Here is a 19787-nt window from a genome sequence, read left to right as displayed (position 1 = left end):
CAGCCTACTGCTCAATAAATACATTAACTGAGACATAATATGATAGTCTAATTTTTCTTCCAATTTTCCTTTTTTTTTGGTCCACAATCTGAAACAATGATTGCACATGATGGTCTAGGGAGCCTTAGTGTTTTCATAAAAACAAGAAATCTAGCAGTTCAGCAACATAACATGTGCTTACAATCTTCCTGCAGTATTTTTACTGCCAGTATTCTGCCGCCAGCATCTATAATGATTACAGACTTAACAAGTTCATTAAATTACATTGGAAAAAAGTCTTTCCGGGTAAGACAAATTAGTTGTTTTTTGTTGTCATTTCAAACAAGGTCTTCTTCATTCTCTTTTTGATATCTACCAGATGCTATCTTTTTATAATGAAAGTCTATAATACAGATTGATAAATTATTGACCTTAGCAATTTTTCCTCAGGGAATATTTTAGCCTCCCTCCTAACATTTAGAGAATGAATACGGCCAACCAAGAAAATTTGGGACCTTACTACTAGTGAGCTATTTAATTCTCCTTCACATTCATTGATAATTTATTTTAAATATGAAAAGAAGAAAGACCAAGAAAAAAGCTTTACATAATTTATACACAGCTTTTCATGGTAAATATGTTTACAGTGATGAGAAAGAAAGCACAAAGTAAAATGCAGCTTTAATTAGTTTCACTTACAGGATTATTTTCGTATTTAAACATATGCGCTTTTGAGAGTGCTAAAGATACAGATAAGAGGCTGACCACACATCCTGTTTCTCCAGACAGTCTTGTTAATACATGGCCTCTCCGAGTCCTGTCTGGTTGGTATCCCCTATTACTCTCCTAAGTGTTTTGGTTTGAAGGACAAATTTATGATCAAACTAGAGATCAGCCATGTTAAAATTGTGTGAAAAAAATGGTGTGGACAGCTGAAAAACTTCAAAATAAAGATCAACTTTTCAAAAAGTTCTCAGAAAAATTATTTTTTAATATTTTTTGTGTTGAGTACTTTAATGTGTTAGAAAGACATGTTCCAAATATTCAGTATCGAATATGAAGAAATCCTAACAGGATCATTTAATTGATTGAAAAGTCCTTGATTTAAAGCCATTACTAACCTTCATATATAGACTTCCTTTTTTTTTTTTTTTGAGGAAGATTAGCCCTGAGCTAACTACTGCCAATCCTCCTCTTTTTACTGAGGAAGACTGGCGCTGAGCTAACATCCATGTCAATCTTCCTCTACTTTATACGTGGGACACCTACCACAGCATGGCTTTTGCCAAGCGGTGCCATGTCCACACCCGGGATCCGAACTGGTGAACCCCAGGCCGCAGAGAAGCGGAACCTGAGAATTTAACCTCTGCGCCACCGGCCCGGCCGCAGGACTTCCAAAGCTATTTAAGATAAATAATTTTTACAGATTTTCATTAAAAATGAGACACTTAAAAGGTCGTTTAAAAGACATTTTCAAAGATTTTTAAAATCCGTCTCTAGCAAAGTCAACAGTTGCATCAGAGTCTCAGCAAAAGAAATGGCATTTCACTATCTTAAATGAGGTAACCTTTTGTGTGTGCGTGCTGCAGACCACTCCAGACCACTTTGGAAGATTATGAACCTTTTCTAAGAAAAATATTTTTTAAATGTGTAAAATAAACTACAAAGTATTACAATGGAAACCAATTATATTGGACTACAATTGTCAAAATATCAAAATATATTTAAAAAGCAAACGTGATAAAGTAATATGTGAGCTTATTCATTAACTCATGAATTAAATTGTCGAACAGCAGTCTAATCACCATCATGATTACCAAGCAGTGATGAATAGATATGATACTTTGAGGTTATCTAAAATAACTCTAATGTGGTCTGAGGAGTCACAGCTACTGCTCACGCTACTGTGGTTTGTTGACTACATTCACAGGTGGAGAAAATGTTCATTAAGAGGTTAGTGAAAAGAAAGTTGCAATTCTTTTCCCAACCAAGTTCATGACCTCTTTGAATTCTATTGTTTTAGGTACAACATTAAGAAAACCTAGTGGTCCAAACAGTTTATCACAGGTGCACAATTAACTCATCAAACTGCTACTGACCCTTGCAATGAAGTACACAAAACAACATGTGTGAAAACAAAAAGCCCACTGAAAGCTTTTTAAGAAAAAAAGTGAAGGCTCTCGCTGAAAACACAGTTCAGTTCCCTGTGTGTGTGAGCTGTCAATGAAGTGCAGCACATGGTGAATGTGTTGAACGGCAACACAGTGGGGCTTTTCTAGAACTTTGAAAAACCAAACAATGAAAACTCCTAAAACACAGACATGGCATTTTATGTGAAGCAGTATGTCCCTTATCCCTATCACTAATATCTTATAATCAGTTATATTGTCACACACATTTTTCTTCAGGTTTGCATTTTCTTATTTTACTTTAACAGTGTATTCATTGACTATTTATACTTTTCTTTCTCCGAACTTCAAATGAAATCCAATAATGGACACCAAAGACTACAAATGGTTGGAATTAAACACAGATATTGCCTAAGAGATAAGACAGAATTACAGATCATTGGAACTTAAAGGGACCATAAAAGCCACTTTGTCTAACCTCTCACTTCAGAAAAGAGGAACTAGAGACAACTAGAAGTTGAGGTTAGGGACTTGCTCAGGCCCCAAGACAACCAGAGAAAAGCTCAGTCTGATAGTTAATGCACCGCCCCTCCACCTCTCGACAAGGGCAAGTCCTGTTCCTGGGCCCACTTCTATCAAAGCATAGCTATTGAAACAAGCGGTTACGATCAATTAGCAATACATCTTATTTATAGATTTTTGCTTCCAAACATGGCAGTAAGAAGACTTAACTGGTGAGCAAATCTCTAGAACAGAGGCCTTGAAAGAATAGTAAAAGATCAAGAATTTGTTTTGAATAGTTTATAAGGTCTAATTTATTAGCAATATTATTCTGACTACTAAAAACCCAGTCAAACCATCGCTAACTTTATTTTTTCAGATGGCCTTTTTTTCTGATTATAATAGGAATACACATCCATTATATTAAATTTTGAAAATACAAGGACGAATGAAGAAGAAAATAACAAGCAGCCTACGCCAACAGTCAAGACAATATTGGTAATATTGGTAATATTTCAGCATATTTCTTTCCAGAAATATATGTACATATGAATATATAGTTATTTACATATAATCTTACATATTAAGATAATATTGTATATAAAATTTTATACCCTGCCTTCTCTCTAAGCATTATACCATGAGCATCTTCCCACTGAATCAAAATTGCTTCCAAAACATCATTAATGTGAAAGTCTATGTTGCGTGCTTATTAAGTAATGAAATTTAAAGATAATATAATCAGTAAAATTATCTCATATAATTTTTGATCACTGGATTATGTAGGCTATGACTGATCAGGTAACTCTAATGCATTACATTGCTCTAAATCAAAATTATTAAAAAATGTGTTCTCTAAAGACAAGGTAGTGTTTAGAAAAATTTGAATGCAAATGGCTAAAATCTTTACGGAAAAATGTATAATATCCCAAGAAATTACAGAAACAAAAATCCAAAGAGATACCAGCTGCTACTATTAAATGCAGTAAGATTCCAAAAGCTATTACAACAGTCAATCATGATCGGGCTCTGTAAAGTCCTGAGGGAACACAGTACTTGTGCAAGGGAGCAGCAATTAGTGTAAATATTTAGTGCCTGGTACACTGGAGGACTTTAATAAATGTTGATTGAATGAATAAATAAAAATCAATTTACAAACAGGTATAGACATCTGAATATGATTATACTCTTTCACTGACAATCTTACTTAAAGAAATATATACAACATATACACTCAGGTACACACTGCACTTTTATTAAGGGGGAAAAATTGGTCACAATTAAATGTCCAAAGCTGGTAATGGTTAAGTAAATGAGGTAGGTAGAAAGAGCCATGGAGACAATTTTCAGATTAATTTAACAACTATACTAAAATTATAAGTGTCTTGCCTATAATTCTTAGTTTAAAAATGATTATTTAAAATATTGGTATATTTAATCTCTTGGTATAAGATTTTATTTCATTCTTTAAATAAAATAATCGCTAATTTTAAAATCAAAGAAAATCACTGCATTTAAAAAAAAATGTTGAGAAGCCCAGATGAATAACTTATTATTTTTCTTCCAAAATATATTCTTATAGTCAATATCAAAAGTGTTGTGCATCTCTTTGTTCTTGAATACCACAGAAGATAGGGTCAAGGTTTCCTGGAAAGTCACATGAATGGTGAGAGAAAACAATCTTGACATTCTATCTTCCTAGTACCATGAGTCACATAACTCTGATATTTCCTCTTATTAATCTTAGCCTAAGTATTAGAGAATTTGTTAAAACTAACACACACACACGCACACGCACACACATACACACACACACATGACTTAGAGTGGTGACCCTTTAAAAAACAATGTAAGTCACAATACCTGTAAAAGCTCTGATGGTTCACTTCCTTCTTCCACCACAATTAGTTGAGATCTTCCTTTCCTTTCATTGTCCCGAATGCCAATGGCAACCTGGCTTGCCTTCAGACGCTCATATTTATTGCACGAGGAACCACACCATTGGTAAATTTCCTAAAAGAGAGGGACAGATCTTTTGACCTCAGAAATATGTGGAAGACATTCAGCACTGTTGTAATACCCATTGTGATTAATTAGGAAAAAACAAAAAGGTATAAAAATAAAGTTATTTGTTATTGAGGTATATATGATTTTACATATTTTATTTATACCTCATTCTGTATCCTGTTGCTTTCAGTTAGCATTATAAAGTAAGCATTTTTTTAAACTATATAAATACATATCTCACCACTCTTTGTGTATATAATCCACTAAGCAGAATTTATGAAAGTAAACTTGTATAGATTACTTAAATTTAAAATAATAAATTTACCATATTTCAGAAAGGTGGTTAAGAATCTGTTCTGCTCTTGATGATCATAAAAATTGATACAACACTTCTGTAAAGCAATTCAACAATTCTTATGAAGAGGCATAAAAAGAGATAAAACCACTGACCCAGTAATATCACTATCCAGAATTTATTTTAATAAATTATTTATAAAGAGAAGAAAGAACATATACAAGTGTTTTCATTGCTATGATTATATTGGTGAGGCACTGACAGACATTAAATGTTCAACAACAGAATAACAGTTATGTAAATTATGATACATTGAAAAATAGATACTTAAATATCAAAGTTATACTTTAACAGAAATTTAGAAAAATAGAAACAGAACAACAGTTTGATATTTTGTAAATTAGGCAGACTACATTAGCTGCCATTTAGATTAAAACATTTTATATTTTAGACTTGGGTACAGTGTTCAGAAGGTATAGAGATACAAATGTAAATAACACTGAAATATCATTTTCTCCATTAAATGTAGTTTAACAAAAGAAAGAAACACAAGTTTAATGGTACCCAGGCCTGGTGGGGGTATGGGAATGGGCATTATCGCACACTATTTGGGTGGTTAAACTGACATAGGTTTTTTTTGAGAGTAGTTTGGCATCATATCAGAAAATTACATACGCTTTCAGAATCAGAAAATTCCATTTCTAGAAATCTATTCAATAGAAGTATTCAAACATGAGATACAAAAACAAAAAAACAAACAAAACAAAAACAAATGTTCATCAATAGGGAGCTGGTTATATAAACGCCATTACACGGACACTGCAGACTACTCTTCAGCAGTTAACAACTGAGGAAAATGTTTGAATACTGATGTAGAAAATTACCCAAGGTGTATCATGAAGAAGAAAATGAAGCCCACAGAATAATACAGTTCCATTTAAGGAGAAACAGAACCAGAAGCTCTGTTTCCGCGTTTGCAGAGAAAGATTGTTAAAGGTAGACAGTTTTAACACATTGGCAGGGGCACGCACACACAGAAAGAAAGCCTTCAACTTTTACTGTATCTAAGTCAGTGTTTTCCCTTTTTTTAAAAATGTCATTCACATTTATTAGGTGCCTATTATGAGCCAGATGTTGGGGATAGAGAGATAAAAGAGAGAAAACTAGCAAGGAAAGACTGACATGTAGACAACGAACACTAATAATATCTTTGCATTACACTTGGTTTTCAAAATGTTTCCACACATACTTCACCGAGTCAATTGTGGAGAGATGGTCAGCATAGTGGTTAGGGGTAAAGGAGACAGACCTCAGTGGCCACTAACTGCCTATGTGACCTTTTATTTGCAATTTTTAAAAGAGCAAATAAATTAATAACCGCAAAATAAAAGAGCACCCAAGCGAGACCGGCTCTTTTCTCTGATTAGAAGACATTTCCAGTCCAGAGTTGTTTCAAAAATGGTTTACTGATTGCCTAAAATGGCGCACGCTCTCTTCCAGGTCCTAGGAGCACAACTTTGAACCACGTAGGCTTGCGACAGTCTCTCTGACCCCTCACCCCACCGTGTTCCTGATTGACCTATTCCATATTCCTTTTTAAGAATAAAACATACATTTCAGAAATTCAAGTCTTTATAAGAAGTAAAATAAAAAGGACCATGCCTTGCAATCTCTTTCACTCTAGAATCTGACTTAGTAATTCAATATGGTCAAGGGATGTTTCTATTCTGTTTCTAAGGGAATCACACACTGTCATTGTCCCTCTCTACCTCTTTTCTACACCTGGGTATCTGACTATGAGGCTCACATTTGGAGGCAATTTAAATACCGTGTCCCGGTTAGCACTTACAAACAGTGAAAACAGATGGTTCCACTAATCAGTCAACGCCTATCACTGAGCATTAAAGTCAGGTGATGGAGTAGGAAGGCGATTTTAAAAAATACAGATGCCTGAGCCCTCCCCTTAGGGACTCTCAGGGGTATTCTGGGCAGCGTGTTTATTGAATGCTCCCCAGAGGATTCTAGCATTCAACTAGGGCTGAGAACCCTGGCTAGTCACCCTGAGCACGCTGCACCTGGCACTCATTACAGGGAATCTGTAACATTTAATCACCCAAAGAAGCCAAGCAGGCTGCTCTGCTGAGTACACCTGGGCTCTTAGCTCAGCTTCCTTTCCTACCGTATTCCATGGTATTTTGCAAATGATTCTTTTTTCAGTGGATCTGAGAAAGCAAACTTCTAATATTTACATTACAGTGAAATAGAGGAAGTATCTCAGAAGTTAGCTGTCTAGATTTCTCAGACTTAGCAACTTTCACCACTGACTTGCTCTGTATTTTTATAATCATCTAACAGATGTATATGTTCTCCCTATCTGAGTTGTATAAATGACCTCTCATCTACTTCAAACAGATTATATAAAATCACACTAAATTTTAGCAGCATCTGTAAATCATTATGGAAGGTTCATAAAATGTGTTTAAAAATGAATTGTAAATAATGATAATTTAATGAACATAATTGTTATTTAACATAGAATTTTACAATATTCTATAGATCCCAAAATATTTTCTATGATATTACTTTGGGTTGGGAGATTTTACGTGCAGTAGCAATTCACAGATAAATTTAGTTGTACCATTGCTTACAGACCACAGTATACCTTTAAAATAGCAAAACCATATCTAGGAAATACTCATCAAAATAATAAAATTTTTAAGAGCAAAGTTTTCCTTTTAACTGGAAGATGACTGAGTCCCTACAGCGTTACACAAAATTTCTTATAGAGCTCGAAAAAGAACGCTTTGTATTCTGCTTATTCTTTTTTCATTTTCACCTTATTTTGTGCTACTATTTCTACAAAAGTGACACATTATCTTATTTACTAAACTTAATTTTCAATTGTTAATTCAGGCAAGAAATGCAATAAAATATGGACTTTAATTTTAAATTGCTAAAAGCCAGAATTATTTAAAAAGTTGTATTAAAAAATCTTTTTCATTCAATGCTAATTAATTTTTTATGCAAATATAGTTCATTCAGTTCTGGCAGAGCACAACAAAACATGCTTTAAAATTTTAAACAGAATTTTAGCAATTCATTAAATTTGAGCAATTTCTATTCCACCACATGTGGACGATGTGTTTAGGACATCTCACTTTAACAGAGCTCTACTGTGCTGAAATAAATGTGTATAGTACTATAAATAAACTTTACTGCCCAACACTTACTCTTTTCAGAAGTAGTTGGTTAAAACCTCAACACTCTGTGCACAAGGAAACTTTGTACTCATTTGGCCCCATGCTTCAAAAACTCTCCTGTAATTCAACTTACCCGTTTTTCAGAAGGAGTGGGCTGAAAAAAAGAAACTCTGCATAGAGCTAAAAAAAGTCTGAATGGATGTGATAGCTTGATATGTATTATTACAACGAAAAGTTTTCATTATAATTTAAATTGTTTTATTTATAATACTTTAGTGGGCTTTAGATGAAAACCCTTTCGTAAATCTGATTTAAGTGTACTAGATGCCGAAAATTGTAAAGCAAACACAGTTTCAGAGGCAACTATTTTACCCTCTAAGATCCTAAGGAATTTAACAACTCAACACTAAATATTATATTTCTTTGGGAAAAGAGCATAAAAACTCCATGTAAGTATGGAAGTATCCATTCAATTCAGAATGAAGTCCACTTAAATTTTGGTGGAAATTTTTTGATGAACTATAACCCATGAACACCCTCTAGCAGAAGTTTATGAAACTATAATTAACCGTTAATATGCAAACTATTAAAGGAAAACAAAATTACTCTGGAAAATTGGAAGAGGAAGAAATGAGGGAGTAAAGACAATCTGTTACTGGCAGTTAGTTTGGTCCCCTAGTAATAGGAAATAAAAGCAAGTGAGTGATACTTATAGAAACGACACTGGGAGCAAACAGAGGTTTCTAAAATTTCCTTTAAACTATGTGGTCAGGTTAACAAGTAAAACATCAAAGTGCAGCCAAACCTCATTTGGGGACAGGAAATAAGCGCAGCAATAAAACAATGCTCCTGATGCCCTTGATGGGAAGCTGGATTAAAGGAGCACCCCAACAGCCCATGTGATGTTCACGCATAACGTGCAAAGAATTCAGCATGGATTTGCTCCTCTTTTGTCCTTTTCTCAGTTATTTATTCTAAACACATCTAAAATTTTATAAAAGGAGAAGTAGGGGCCAGACCTTTTCCTCTCCCTTGCTTCTACTTGCTTTATTTTCACTGGGTTTAATGTTCTCTTAGATCTCGTTAATCAAATATAGAAGTTCATTCCCATCTCCCTCTAGGCTGGAGGTTCTCCAAGCATAGCTTAAAAATAATAATGACTTGTGAGATACCTCTGGGAATCTATCTTTATCTTACAACTTTAAAACATGACTTTTTTTAGTTTTGGGACAGGCAAATGTTGATTTATATCCTATTTTGTTGTTCAAAGCCAAGCCAACACAATACCCTTCAATGACATATATATACGTGCTTTAAAAAACATCTCTGCCTGAAGGATGGAAGATGAATGCAGGAACACTTGAAGGCTTGATGACCAGAAAGGAAAAAATTGCATGTGAACCAGGAAAGAGCAGTGGTGATGGAGAGGAGGAGAAGAATCAAGGGATATTTCAAAGGTTAAAGCCTGCAAGGCTGGAGAACAATCCTCTGACTTGTTGGTTCTTCAGGCGTGTGATCCCTGAATTTTCCAGCCCCTTTAGACTCTTCTCATATTGAAGTGGTTCTCAACATTCAACGTACATTATAATAACATTGGGATGGGGCTTAAAAAGTATTTACACCAAAGTCCCATCCCAAAACTTTAAAATCAGAATCTTTAGGGGTCAAATCACAGGCATTACTATCTTTAAAACCTCTTCCAAATGATTCTAATGTGAAACCATCATTAAGAATTAAGTATAAATCCTAATACCTTGAAAACTGTTTTTCCTAGTACCCTCACCCACTCTCTAGTTACAATGTGTGTGCACCTCTACCCCAGCACTTCTCACAATCTACCCTGTCATACTCTGACTTGTGTATGTGTCGGTGCCTCTCACCACTTGACAGCACCTAGAGGTCAAAGGCTGTCTGTTTTTCACCCTTATCCTCCATGCACCCAGCGCACACTAAACACACAATAAATGCCATTCATCCCTACTTTTATTGCAGGGTAAATTTTACAGATTTAACATTAGGTTTATTTTTAACATTATCTTTTATTCTTGCTTCCAGGTTCTCTTCTTATAAATCCAGTGGGAATGATCACTTCAGGATAAGGACAAATTTATTCATAACAAAGAAGATTTTGCTCAGTTTTCAGTTTTAAAATAAGAATTTTAAGTTATAGCAGAGACAAAAGTCTGAAAGTCAACACAGTGTTACTTTTAAAAAACCTTTATTTTTCTAAAGACTTTTGAGAGGAAGAGTGAGGATGCAGTCCAGAAAGTTGGTTTTGCATATCTAGAACCAGAATCTTGGCCTTAGGGGTTAGAGGATATTACAGGAACCATAGAGTGGGCAATAGTGTGAAATGGTGTAAGACTAGTTTGTCTGGTCCAAGAAGGGAAAAGTAGGAGATTACAAGGGAATTAGGAAACTTGGTCAGATATAAAGAATCTTTAAGAAGATCTCGGTACACTTCCATCCAACATAATTGTCATATACTCATCCACGATCCTGAGCATTAGAGGAGGAACAACTGTGGGCAGTGTCCAGCCAGCTGGACCAATGGGCACTGGTACAATGTGGTTACAGTGTCCCACAACTGCAATGTGGCATGGGAAAAGCAAAGCAGAGCTCCTGAGCAGGGTGCAGTAGTGGCTCACAGAAACAGAGTCTTGCAGTGGATGTGGGCACAGAAGAAGACCAATGTGAGCCCATGGATATTTTCCAGCAAATGTCTTGGGACAGATGCCAAGGCCCAAACCTCAAAAATGAATGAAAAGGCTGCGCCTCAATGAAAGTCAGAGAGGCGTGAGGCCTGTAGACTGCAAACCAGACTCACGTCTGTTCTCAACCCTGACCCCCATCCCCAGGCCGTTATACTACACATGCATTCCAAACCAAAGGATGGAAAACGGGATGAGAGGGATAAGTCTGAATAGCTTTAATGGTAAATAAAATTCACTTGAATAAGGCAAGATTATTTTATTTTTAACCTTCTTGTGGAATTAGAAGTTTGACAATAAAAGCAGGTTGAGTGATAAATGAAAAAAGAAAATTACATCTTTATCCACATGAATGCATGAGACTGTATGCGTTATGTTGGATAGACAGACATTTGTTCAAACATCTGTTGAGTGACTGTAAGCTCTGGGCCTTATGCTAGAAACAAATTGAGTGAGTGAGGTTCATAAGTGAACGGACAGGCAATGTGGAAAGAGCCGAGAGGCAAGACTCTGCATGGTAACAGGAGAGTTAAGATAAGGGCATGCCCAGCTCTACAGGAAAGTGACATGGGACAGGGGAGGGAGAGGTCAGGGAACACATTAGAAAGAAGATAATATCTGACTTGAATATTTAAGGATGAGACCATATGAGATGCTTGCTGGAGAAAGGTGATGCAGAAGAGGAGAGGACTCTAGGCAAAGGAAACAATGTGCACAAAAGGAAAAGCATGGCAACTTGAGGGACAGTGTCATGCACAGGGTACTGAGGCAGCATCACAGCAATGAAGAAGTGGGAGGGATTCAAGAGACACTTAGGAGGAAAAGAGACTAGACACAGTGACTGAGTGAAGGTGCAGCATTACGGAGAAGTCATCAGGCTGACTCCTGGATTTGGGGTTTGAGGGCCTGACTGAGCGGTGGCTCCATTCACAAGATAAGGGCAAGAAAAGGAGAAATTGTTCTGGAATGAGAAGATGAAGTTGATGAGTTCCATTTTTAGACTTGTCGAGTTTGAGGTTCTCATGAAGCACGCAAGGTGAAATAGCTGGGAGGCAGTCCGAAATACTGACCTAGGGCTCAGGCAAGAGGTCTGAGCTGGACTCTAAAACTGAGATTTACCAGTAGGTAGTAGGTGAAGCTTTGGGCGGGGATGAGTTTGTTGAGGAAGAATGTATAAAGAAGAGACAATGATCAGAAGTGGAATCCTTAAGAAAAAAAAAAAACAGCTTTAGGGGGTAGACAGAGCATGTGAAGAAGAATGAGAGTGGTTTGAAAGGGAGGAGAAGCAGGGAGCCAGGGGAGAAGGGAGGCTGAAGCAGAGAGGAGTAATCCAGTGTCAACTGCAGCACAGGGATCAAGTGACAATGATCAAAGTGTCCACTGGATTTAGCAGAAGGCATTATGCCTGTGGGAAGAACAGTTTCAAAAGACTGGTGGGCGTGAAAGTCAGGAAACAAAGGTCGAAAACCAACTAGTAAATGAGGAAGTGTAGGCTGCTTTTCCAAAGCAGCAGACTGAACAATGAGAGAGAGGTGACAGGGCATAAACAGTAAGGGGCGTAGGCAAAGCTGTGTGAGTGACCAACAAGTGAAACAGGCAGAACACCACGATTAGTAACTCAGCAAGAAATTCCTAATCCTGTGAAACCTAATTCTCCACTAGTGGCCGGCTCTGATGTGTATTTGTAACAGAGTTAACTCCCGATCCCCAACTTTGAGAATACGGGCTCTGTTCATTACCATTCACATTCGGTAGTTACTGATGCTTTGTTGCAATATATTTAGATGTGATTTTACTAGTTAATTTCTACAAATACCTCCTATCTTTAAATATAGTGGGAAAACAATGATTTATAAATTCACCAACATTAAAATATAGTCCAAAGCATTTTTCCAAAGATTCAGTAAATTGCAAATTGCTGAGATCTAGCCATGTTCCATATTATTTTCTGAAAATACACTACACGTAAGACAACTTATTGAAATCATCCTCTAAAATGTTGATGATTTTAACTTTCCAAGTGATTAAATGCATAATTTTATAATCTCATGCTTTAGCTTGAAGGGATGATACTGTCACATCTAGGGAATATTTACTGTAGTCTAAAATCCTATCGGCAAACGTTTCTAAGGTATATGGCATATCATATTCATAATAGTGATTGTTTACCAAAAGTTGACTTCCCTCAAACACAATCAAGATCTGGGATTTGGCTTTTACTCATAACCTCAGTGTTGGCCAGCTGGCTTTAGTTGGGTGACAGCTTTAGATGTCTAATCTACCTTTTTCACACCCGGGTAATAAAACTTGAAGAAACTGCAGTGGCTTCCTTTTGCGTCCTCCAATGTAGAAGGTGGTCATGAAATAATTAACTCAATAACTGCTATTAAAATATTATGGCAGAGAAAATTTTGGCCTCATGCCTTCTTAGTTTACTATGACATGCCCCCAAAATAAAGTCCCCAAGGTAACTGCAAGATCTTATCACCATTTAGAAGCTTTGGCAACATACCAACAGGTTAAAGGTTAGTGGCATAAACACAGATCACGTGGGTACTTGTTCGCGTCCTTAGGGACCTAGTGCTTGATTCCTACTAGGATATGCTTTTGGGGTGTAGGTAATCTCCACAATATAAGAGATAAACTCAAGTCCTCTGCAACACATCATTGCACATGTCTCTAACCAAGCCTGAGAGCGGGTGAGAACTTGAACGTTATTAAAGATAATTAACTATATAAAATAAAGATAATTTACTATTAAACAGATAAATGTCCTTGAACTTTCTAGTAGAGACTCTGTCCCTAGTATATGAGCCTGGATTTGTGGGTTATACTCCCACAGGCAGACATTACCTATGGGAAAAGAGCATATGTTACTAGAACTAAAATCTGGCTACCACAGCACCCAACTATCAAGCCATTGTGGAAACTCAATACTTGTTCAATAAAATAACAAATGATTTCATTAATACTACTACTTTCATCAGATTCTAAGCCAGATGAGACATAATTCCGAATTCAGCAGATTCTGAAACTGTTGCAAGATATTCTGTTATAGGGCCATATCATCTTATATACTACCAAGTTTGCTTAACGCAGAGAAAAGGATGTGAACTAGGAATAGAAAAACCCAGGTCTTGTCCCAGGTCACCCTCAAGCTGTATTAATGCAAGTGACTTGCTCCCACCTTCTAAGGCTTTTTTGCCTCTTGTGAAACTGGGATGATAACTGCCCTTTCCAGATGTGACTGTGTGTCAGGCGAGAGTGAATCATAGCCAGCTAAGGTTAGCAGTGTCATCAGAAACCAGAGGCAAGATGAAAAAAAAAAAAAAGGAAGTTAACGTTTAGAAAGGTTAATAACGTGCTCAAGATCAAAGAGCAGATAGTTGGAAAGCTGAATTGACACTATTCATGATAATTAAAGAGATTATTGCATTGGTGGAGCAATTATACTACATATAAAAAATCTTTTTTTTACACAATGTTATAAACCTTTATTATTTCAATAAAATAATTTTAAAATAAAGTAAAATTAAAAAGACAAATACCGTCTATGTCTTACATGTGAAATCTAAAAAGGCTGAACTCAGAGAAGCAGAGAGTGGTGGTGACCAGGAGCTGGGGAGGTGTGGGCATGGAGAGATACTGGTCAAAGGATACAAATTTGTTGTAAGATTAACAAGTTCTGAGTATCTAATGCATAGCATGGTGACTATAGCTAATAACACTGTATTACATACTTGGAAGATGCTAAGAGAGTAAATCTTAATGTTCTCACCAAACACAAAGAAAAGAATGGTAATTATGTGACAGGATGGAAGTGTTAACTATTGCTATGGTGGCGATGATTTTGCAATATATAAATGTAACAAATCAACACGCTGTACATCTTAAACTTACACAACATTAACGTGTCAATTATATCTCATTAAAGCTGGAAAAAAAGAGGAAAGCATTAAAGCTGCCAGAGAAAACTGACAAATTACATACAGGATTATCATGATAAGAATGAGAGCTGACTTCTTATCAGAAAGTGGTGTAGAGAACACATCTCTAAAGTGCTGAAGGAAAAAACTATGTCAACCTGAGTTGGTCATCTGTGTCTTCTCTCTTTAAAAAGTTTTTTTTTTAGAAAAGAAATATTTTCAAGTAATGGCAGTGAGGAATGACATTATCAATGGGAAGTGTCTCTCTTGTTTAGGATCCTAGAGATCATCTAATCAGATACCTGACTTTATTGATAAGAATCTGAAATTACAGTAAACTTAGATGAAAACTGAGGTCCCCCTTCTCTAGGAAAAATACTATCTTATATGTAAAAATACTTGATAAAGGGACAAAGGGCTAAAAACATACGCGGTTAAGATGAAAGTTGAGATAGGCAATTAATTACTGTGCATGGGCTGTGAGGGGCTCTGAACGCTCTAATGGTTTTTAGAACTGTGAGGCGTGATGATTCAAGGGGTATCTACTCATAGAAGTTATGGCTGTGGCTGCAGGGGAGCGGACAGCTGGAATACTATTTGTTTTCTGCCTGGACCTGAGGGTCCGGACTTGAGCCTGGTCAGGTGAACGGGTTAGCAATTAAAGTTGAAAAGGACTTTTCCATGAAATTCTTCGTGAGATTCAGGGCAAGAGTACTGCCATTTTGGGTGGAAATGTCTACGTGTGATACTGAGAATTGTACTTTGGGCATTAACATTATGATCTCAACTGTGCACACAGGCTGGTGTGATCCAAGACAGTTGGATTATACATTAACGGTAATAAAATTCTAAGTGTACCCTAACTTAGAGGAACTTATAAATGAAGTTTACAGCTTGGGGTCCTTTCCCAATCATTTATAACCTTAGTACATTTCATATCTGTGCTGTTACCAAACTGATATTGCTTGAACAGAACTTTGACTGTGTAGCTCCGTTTTCAAAATCCTTAGTGTCCCTCCTCTCTGCATGTGGAATAAAGTCTTTTAGCTTCTGTCTCATGCTTTTCCCCAAAATACTGCTCAAGGAGAGGCAGCAAAACAAAATGCTTAGTTGGGAATCAGACGTGCGTAGGGTCTACCTCTGGCTCCATCATTTACTGGCTGTACAACCTTGAGCAAGTTCCATAGCCAGCCAAAGCCTCACGCTAATCAAAGCAATAAAGGTCAGAGCAAGTGCCCGTACAATGCTTGGCCCAGCAACATTAGGGATGACGACTAGAATGCTGATGTATGTGGTGTGATGAGAATGATGATCATGAGGACGAGAAGGACATCATAAACGCGCTCTGTGCTTTCCTGCCTTCTTCGCCTTTGCACGTAGTTTTTCAATGGTAGGGAATACCCTTTATTTCTGCTTTTAAAACCTTACAAAGTTTTAAAGACACAACTTAAATCCTACCTCCTTGAGTCTAGCACAAAACTTTGCGATCATACTTCTTTGTCATGATAATAATTATGAAGTATACCTGACCTTAGAGGGGCCTCTTTTCCTGGAAAAAAACATGTCAGATATTGATCATCCCATTAAGATGATACTTGATATTTGTACTTGTGCCTTTTTCTCTAATAATTCTAAGAGAACTAAAATGTGTGAAGTAGTATGATGTATGTGTGTCTGTGTAAGGGACATATTAATATCTGTTAAAATATTTCCCAAAAACTCTTCAGTCAGGCTGTTTAGACTCATCCTATGTCCATTTTAAATTCTAGAACCTTTGCTTTCTGAGGGAATCAATTTCCCCCTTAAGCAAAGTGTTTTCCCACACACAATTAGGGACAAAAATAATTAGAGGAAGCTCTGTTCAGAGAGAAGGGAAAACATTAAAAATTATTCAATTTCTGTTCTATGGTAGGAAGAACTAAATCACTACTCCATTCTAAACCTATCAAAGAAAAGAAAAACTTTGAAGTCCTACTTTATGTGGCATTTAAATACTTGCCAATTACTCATATGATATAATTGCATCTCACATAAACAAGACCTATTTCTAGTGTGCAGACAAAGTGATTACCTTCCACGACACGTACGCTTGATTTGACCTGAAGACAATCACTTTCCTTTAGACGTCTACCTGTGTATATCAAACTTACAGTGCCAAGGTCAATGATGAAGCAGTCGCCCTTGTTGAAACTGTCCCAGGTAAGGGGAACTTCCGTGGCCCTGACCACTCTGCGACCCTTCACATGCAGGAGCCTCTCGGCGGTCAGGTCATTGGTGAGAACGTGATTTAGTCCAGATGCCACACCTCCAGCCTGATGGGTGCGAGGAAAACAGGAAACAAATCAAAGTGGATGAAGCTTCCAAGTAGACAGAGCAAAGTATAAAACCACAGATGTTTGTGCCAACACTGCCTGGCAGGCCAAGATAAAACAGCCACCTAAGTGCACGTGAAAAGTTAAATATGCAGAGAGAATTCCTTGGCAAATCAACATGTTTGGTTGCGCTTTTTTTTTTTTTTTTTTTTTTTTTTAAGGCTCTTTGGTCTTCCTGTATTAACCATTCAATTGAATATTGCAAACGTCTAAAACCTAAAACCTACTACATAAACAAAAAGAAGCAGCCATAGCTCTTGTCTTTTGGGAAGCAATGCTTCTCAAGTCAGTGAGCGAGAAGGCAGAAAAGGCTTTTAGGGAAGATGAAGGGGAGGCAGAGATAACAAGCACAGATGAGGAGCACCCAGGGAATGAGATGCCCCCAAATTCCCACTGTCACAGCATTAGGGCGGAGAAGGGGAGTCGAGCGCTGGCCAGGTATGGGCTGCTCCTGTTTATGGTACTTGTTTTTACATTAAAAATCACCTGTCTTATTTACTTATGTTTTGGTGAAAAGAGTTTACTAAATATGCCAGGCCTAAATATTTATACTCTAAATTAGGAGAGAGGCATCTTGGCTGCATATCCCCAACCAAAACAAAACAAAATAAAACTACATTGAATTAAAAAATGCAGAGGAAAAGATATTTACTGTATCAAGTACATCTTCTCGTATTATTTGAAATCAGCATGTACCTTTTCACTTTTTTCTAATTACGTCTTGGAACGATAATCTTTATTTATTCTACAATTATCAGGTAATGTGCATGCTAAAGGTGCAGTGCAAACGAATCTCTGTCATTTACTGATCAAAGGCCTCCCATGATAATATAGTATGAAAAATTAACAGTATAAGAAAGCTATAAAATAATCCAACATTTCAATTCTATTATATAAACATACACAGTAAATCCAAAGAAAGAGAAGTTAAGCTGCGTATGCAATCATTAACACCTTCTTTAAATTTCCATTGACTTTGAATTTCCCCAATTCTCCAGGAAAGGCCCTCATGAATAGGAAGGTTTTGTTAATGTAAGCTAACTGTTGACTTCAGGACAACTATAACCACAAGTTTTAAGAAATATGTAATAATTTCCCAGACCATAACTTTACAAAGATTGCCATACTTCTTAACTGAACAAACTAAGCATTATACAGTAAAAATAAACTGAAGTTTTCATCTACATACTACTGCTCTTGGCCATTTCAATTATTTTTTTAATAAGAAGTACATTGTGATCTAATAAAAAATAGTATAAAAACACTGTCATCTGAAAAAGTGTTATAAAATATTGAGCAGATTTAGACTGAAGATACATATATAACATTAGGTCCACTTCATATGAAATTATAAACTACATAGTCTGTGAACATTTAACAGTATTTAAAAAATCAATTCCATCTACATTATATAACAAGGTACACAAGAAAAATTTCAACTTTCATATATGTCTGTATGAGACAGTAAGCAGTTCTTCTGTGAATACTGTTTGAATTGACCCTAGTAGTCCCTGTCTCTTTCTACCTTTTCCACAGAATGAAAACAAGGCAAATGAGCCACTAAATCAGTGGCACCATAAATACAGTTTTGCTGGCCGAAGATGTCTGATCATTGCTGTGTACAATCACGGCTGAGGGTTGGGTCTTGTTGAGCTTGGGAAAGGTGTGATTAGCCAGAGAGTTATTATGAGGAAGATTTATTATAAGGAAGTAATGGTAAGTAAGAGTCCTCTATAACCCCTTCCCAATTCCCTATAAAACCTTAGAAAAAAATCTGAAGTCAGTTAAAATAAATAGGAAGATGGTCTTAATGTTGAATCTTTACATTACGTATGGCAACGTATGGCCATGGTTGTTGCTGACTGAGTAAGGGCAAGGTTTTCCCAAGTTTTGCCCATTCCAAATAGACACAATATCCTGTTTCACTGAGTAATCTTAAATAAAAAATTCATCCTGACATTTGAACCATTTATGTAGGTTGAGAGCATCATAGTATAATGGTTACCATCTTAGGCACTGGAGGCAGATGGTCACCCAGTCACCTACCAGCTATTAGACCTTGACAAGTTGCACAGTCTCTTGAAGCTTCAGCTTACTGACCTTAATAGGGTGATAATGATAGAAAGTGCACCACAGGGCTGTTGTTTGGATTAAATGAGATAATATACATGAACTGCTTAGCATACTCCTATAAGCATGAAATTAAGTAAAATATAATATGTAGTCTTTGCTATTCTGGGTAGTAAATTATCTTCGAATCCAAATTTCCTATCAAATATTGTGGCAACAACACACCTTGTCATCTGCTCAGTGTCACTAATGATAAGATAGTGAACTGATGTTTTTGCTGATCAATTTGACTTCCATTTGCAAACATCCTCTTTCTAAAAAATGGTGATTTATAGTGGTTTTAACGTTGATAATTAGAAGATAACTGTCAAATCACTTTTATCATGTCCACTTCTAAATATATATCTGGAAGTTTGATTTCAGAAGTCCTGCTAATAGCCAGAAGGATTAATATTACCAACATAAGTCCCTACTGATTGCCTATGTACTATATAGGTATTTTATTATTTAATTTAATCCTTATTCCTTGCAACACCTATACAAGGAAGCTGTTGTTATACCCACTGCACATTTGAGGAAAGTGAGCACAAACAGCTT

The 19787-nt window shown here is 36.4% G+C and overlaps 1 protein-coding gene across 1 annotated transcript in view; it reads right to left on the bottom strand.

The window, feature by feature from the left end:
* SCIN (scinderin) overlaps window positions 1–19787 on the bottom strand; it is a 70284-nt gene that overhangs the window by 43247 nt on the left and 7250 nt on the right. The window contains exons 3-4 of the mRNA XM_070615788.1: window positions 16899–17060; window positions 4473–4622 (exon numbers count right to left, since the gene is read on the bottom strand). Of these exons, the coding sequence (XP_070471889.1) occupies window positions 4473–4622; window positions 16899–17060 (312 nt within the window). The remainder of the gene's footprint in view (window positions 1–4472; window positions 4623–16898; window positions 17061–19787) is intronic.

The sequence above is a fragment of the Equus przewalskii genome, chromosome 4 (genome assembly GCF_037783145.1).
Source record: "Equus przewalskii isolate Varuska chromosome 4, EquPr2, whole genome shotgun sequence".
Lineage (NCBI taxonomy): Eukaryota > Metazoa > Chordata > Mammalia > Perissodactyla > Equidae > Equus > Equus przewalskii.
The sequence above is the reverse complement of the archived record's forward strand: the minus strand, read 5'-3'. Positions and strand labels throughout refer to the sequence as shown.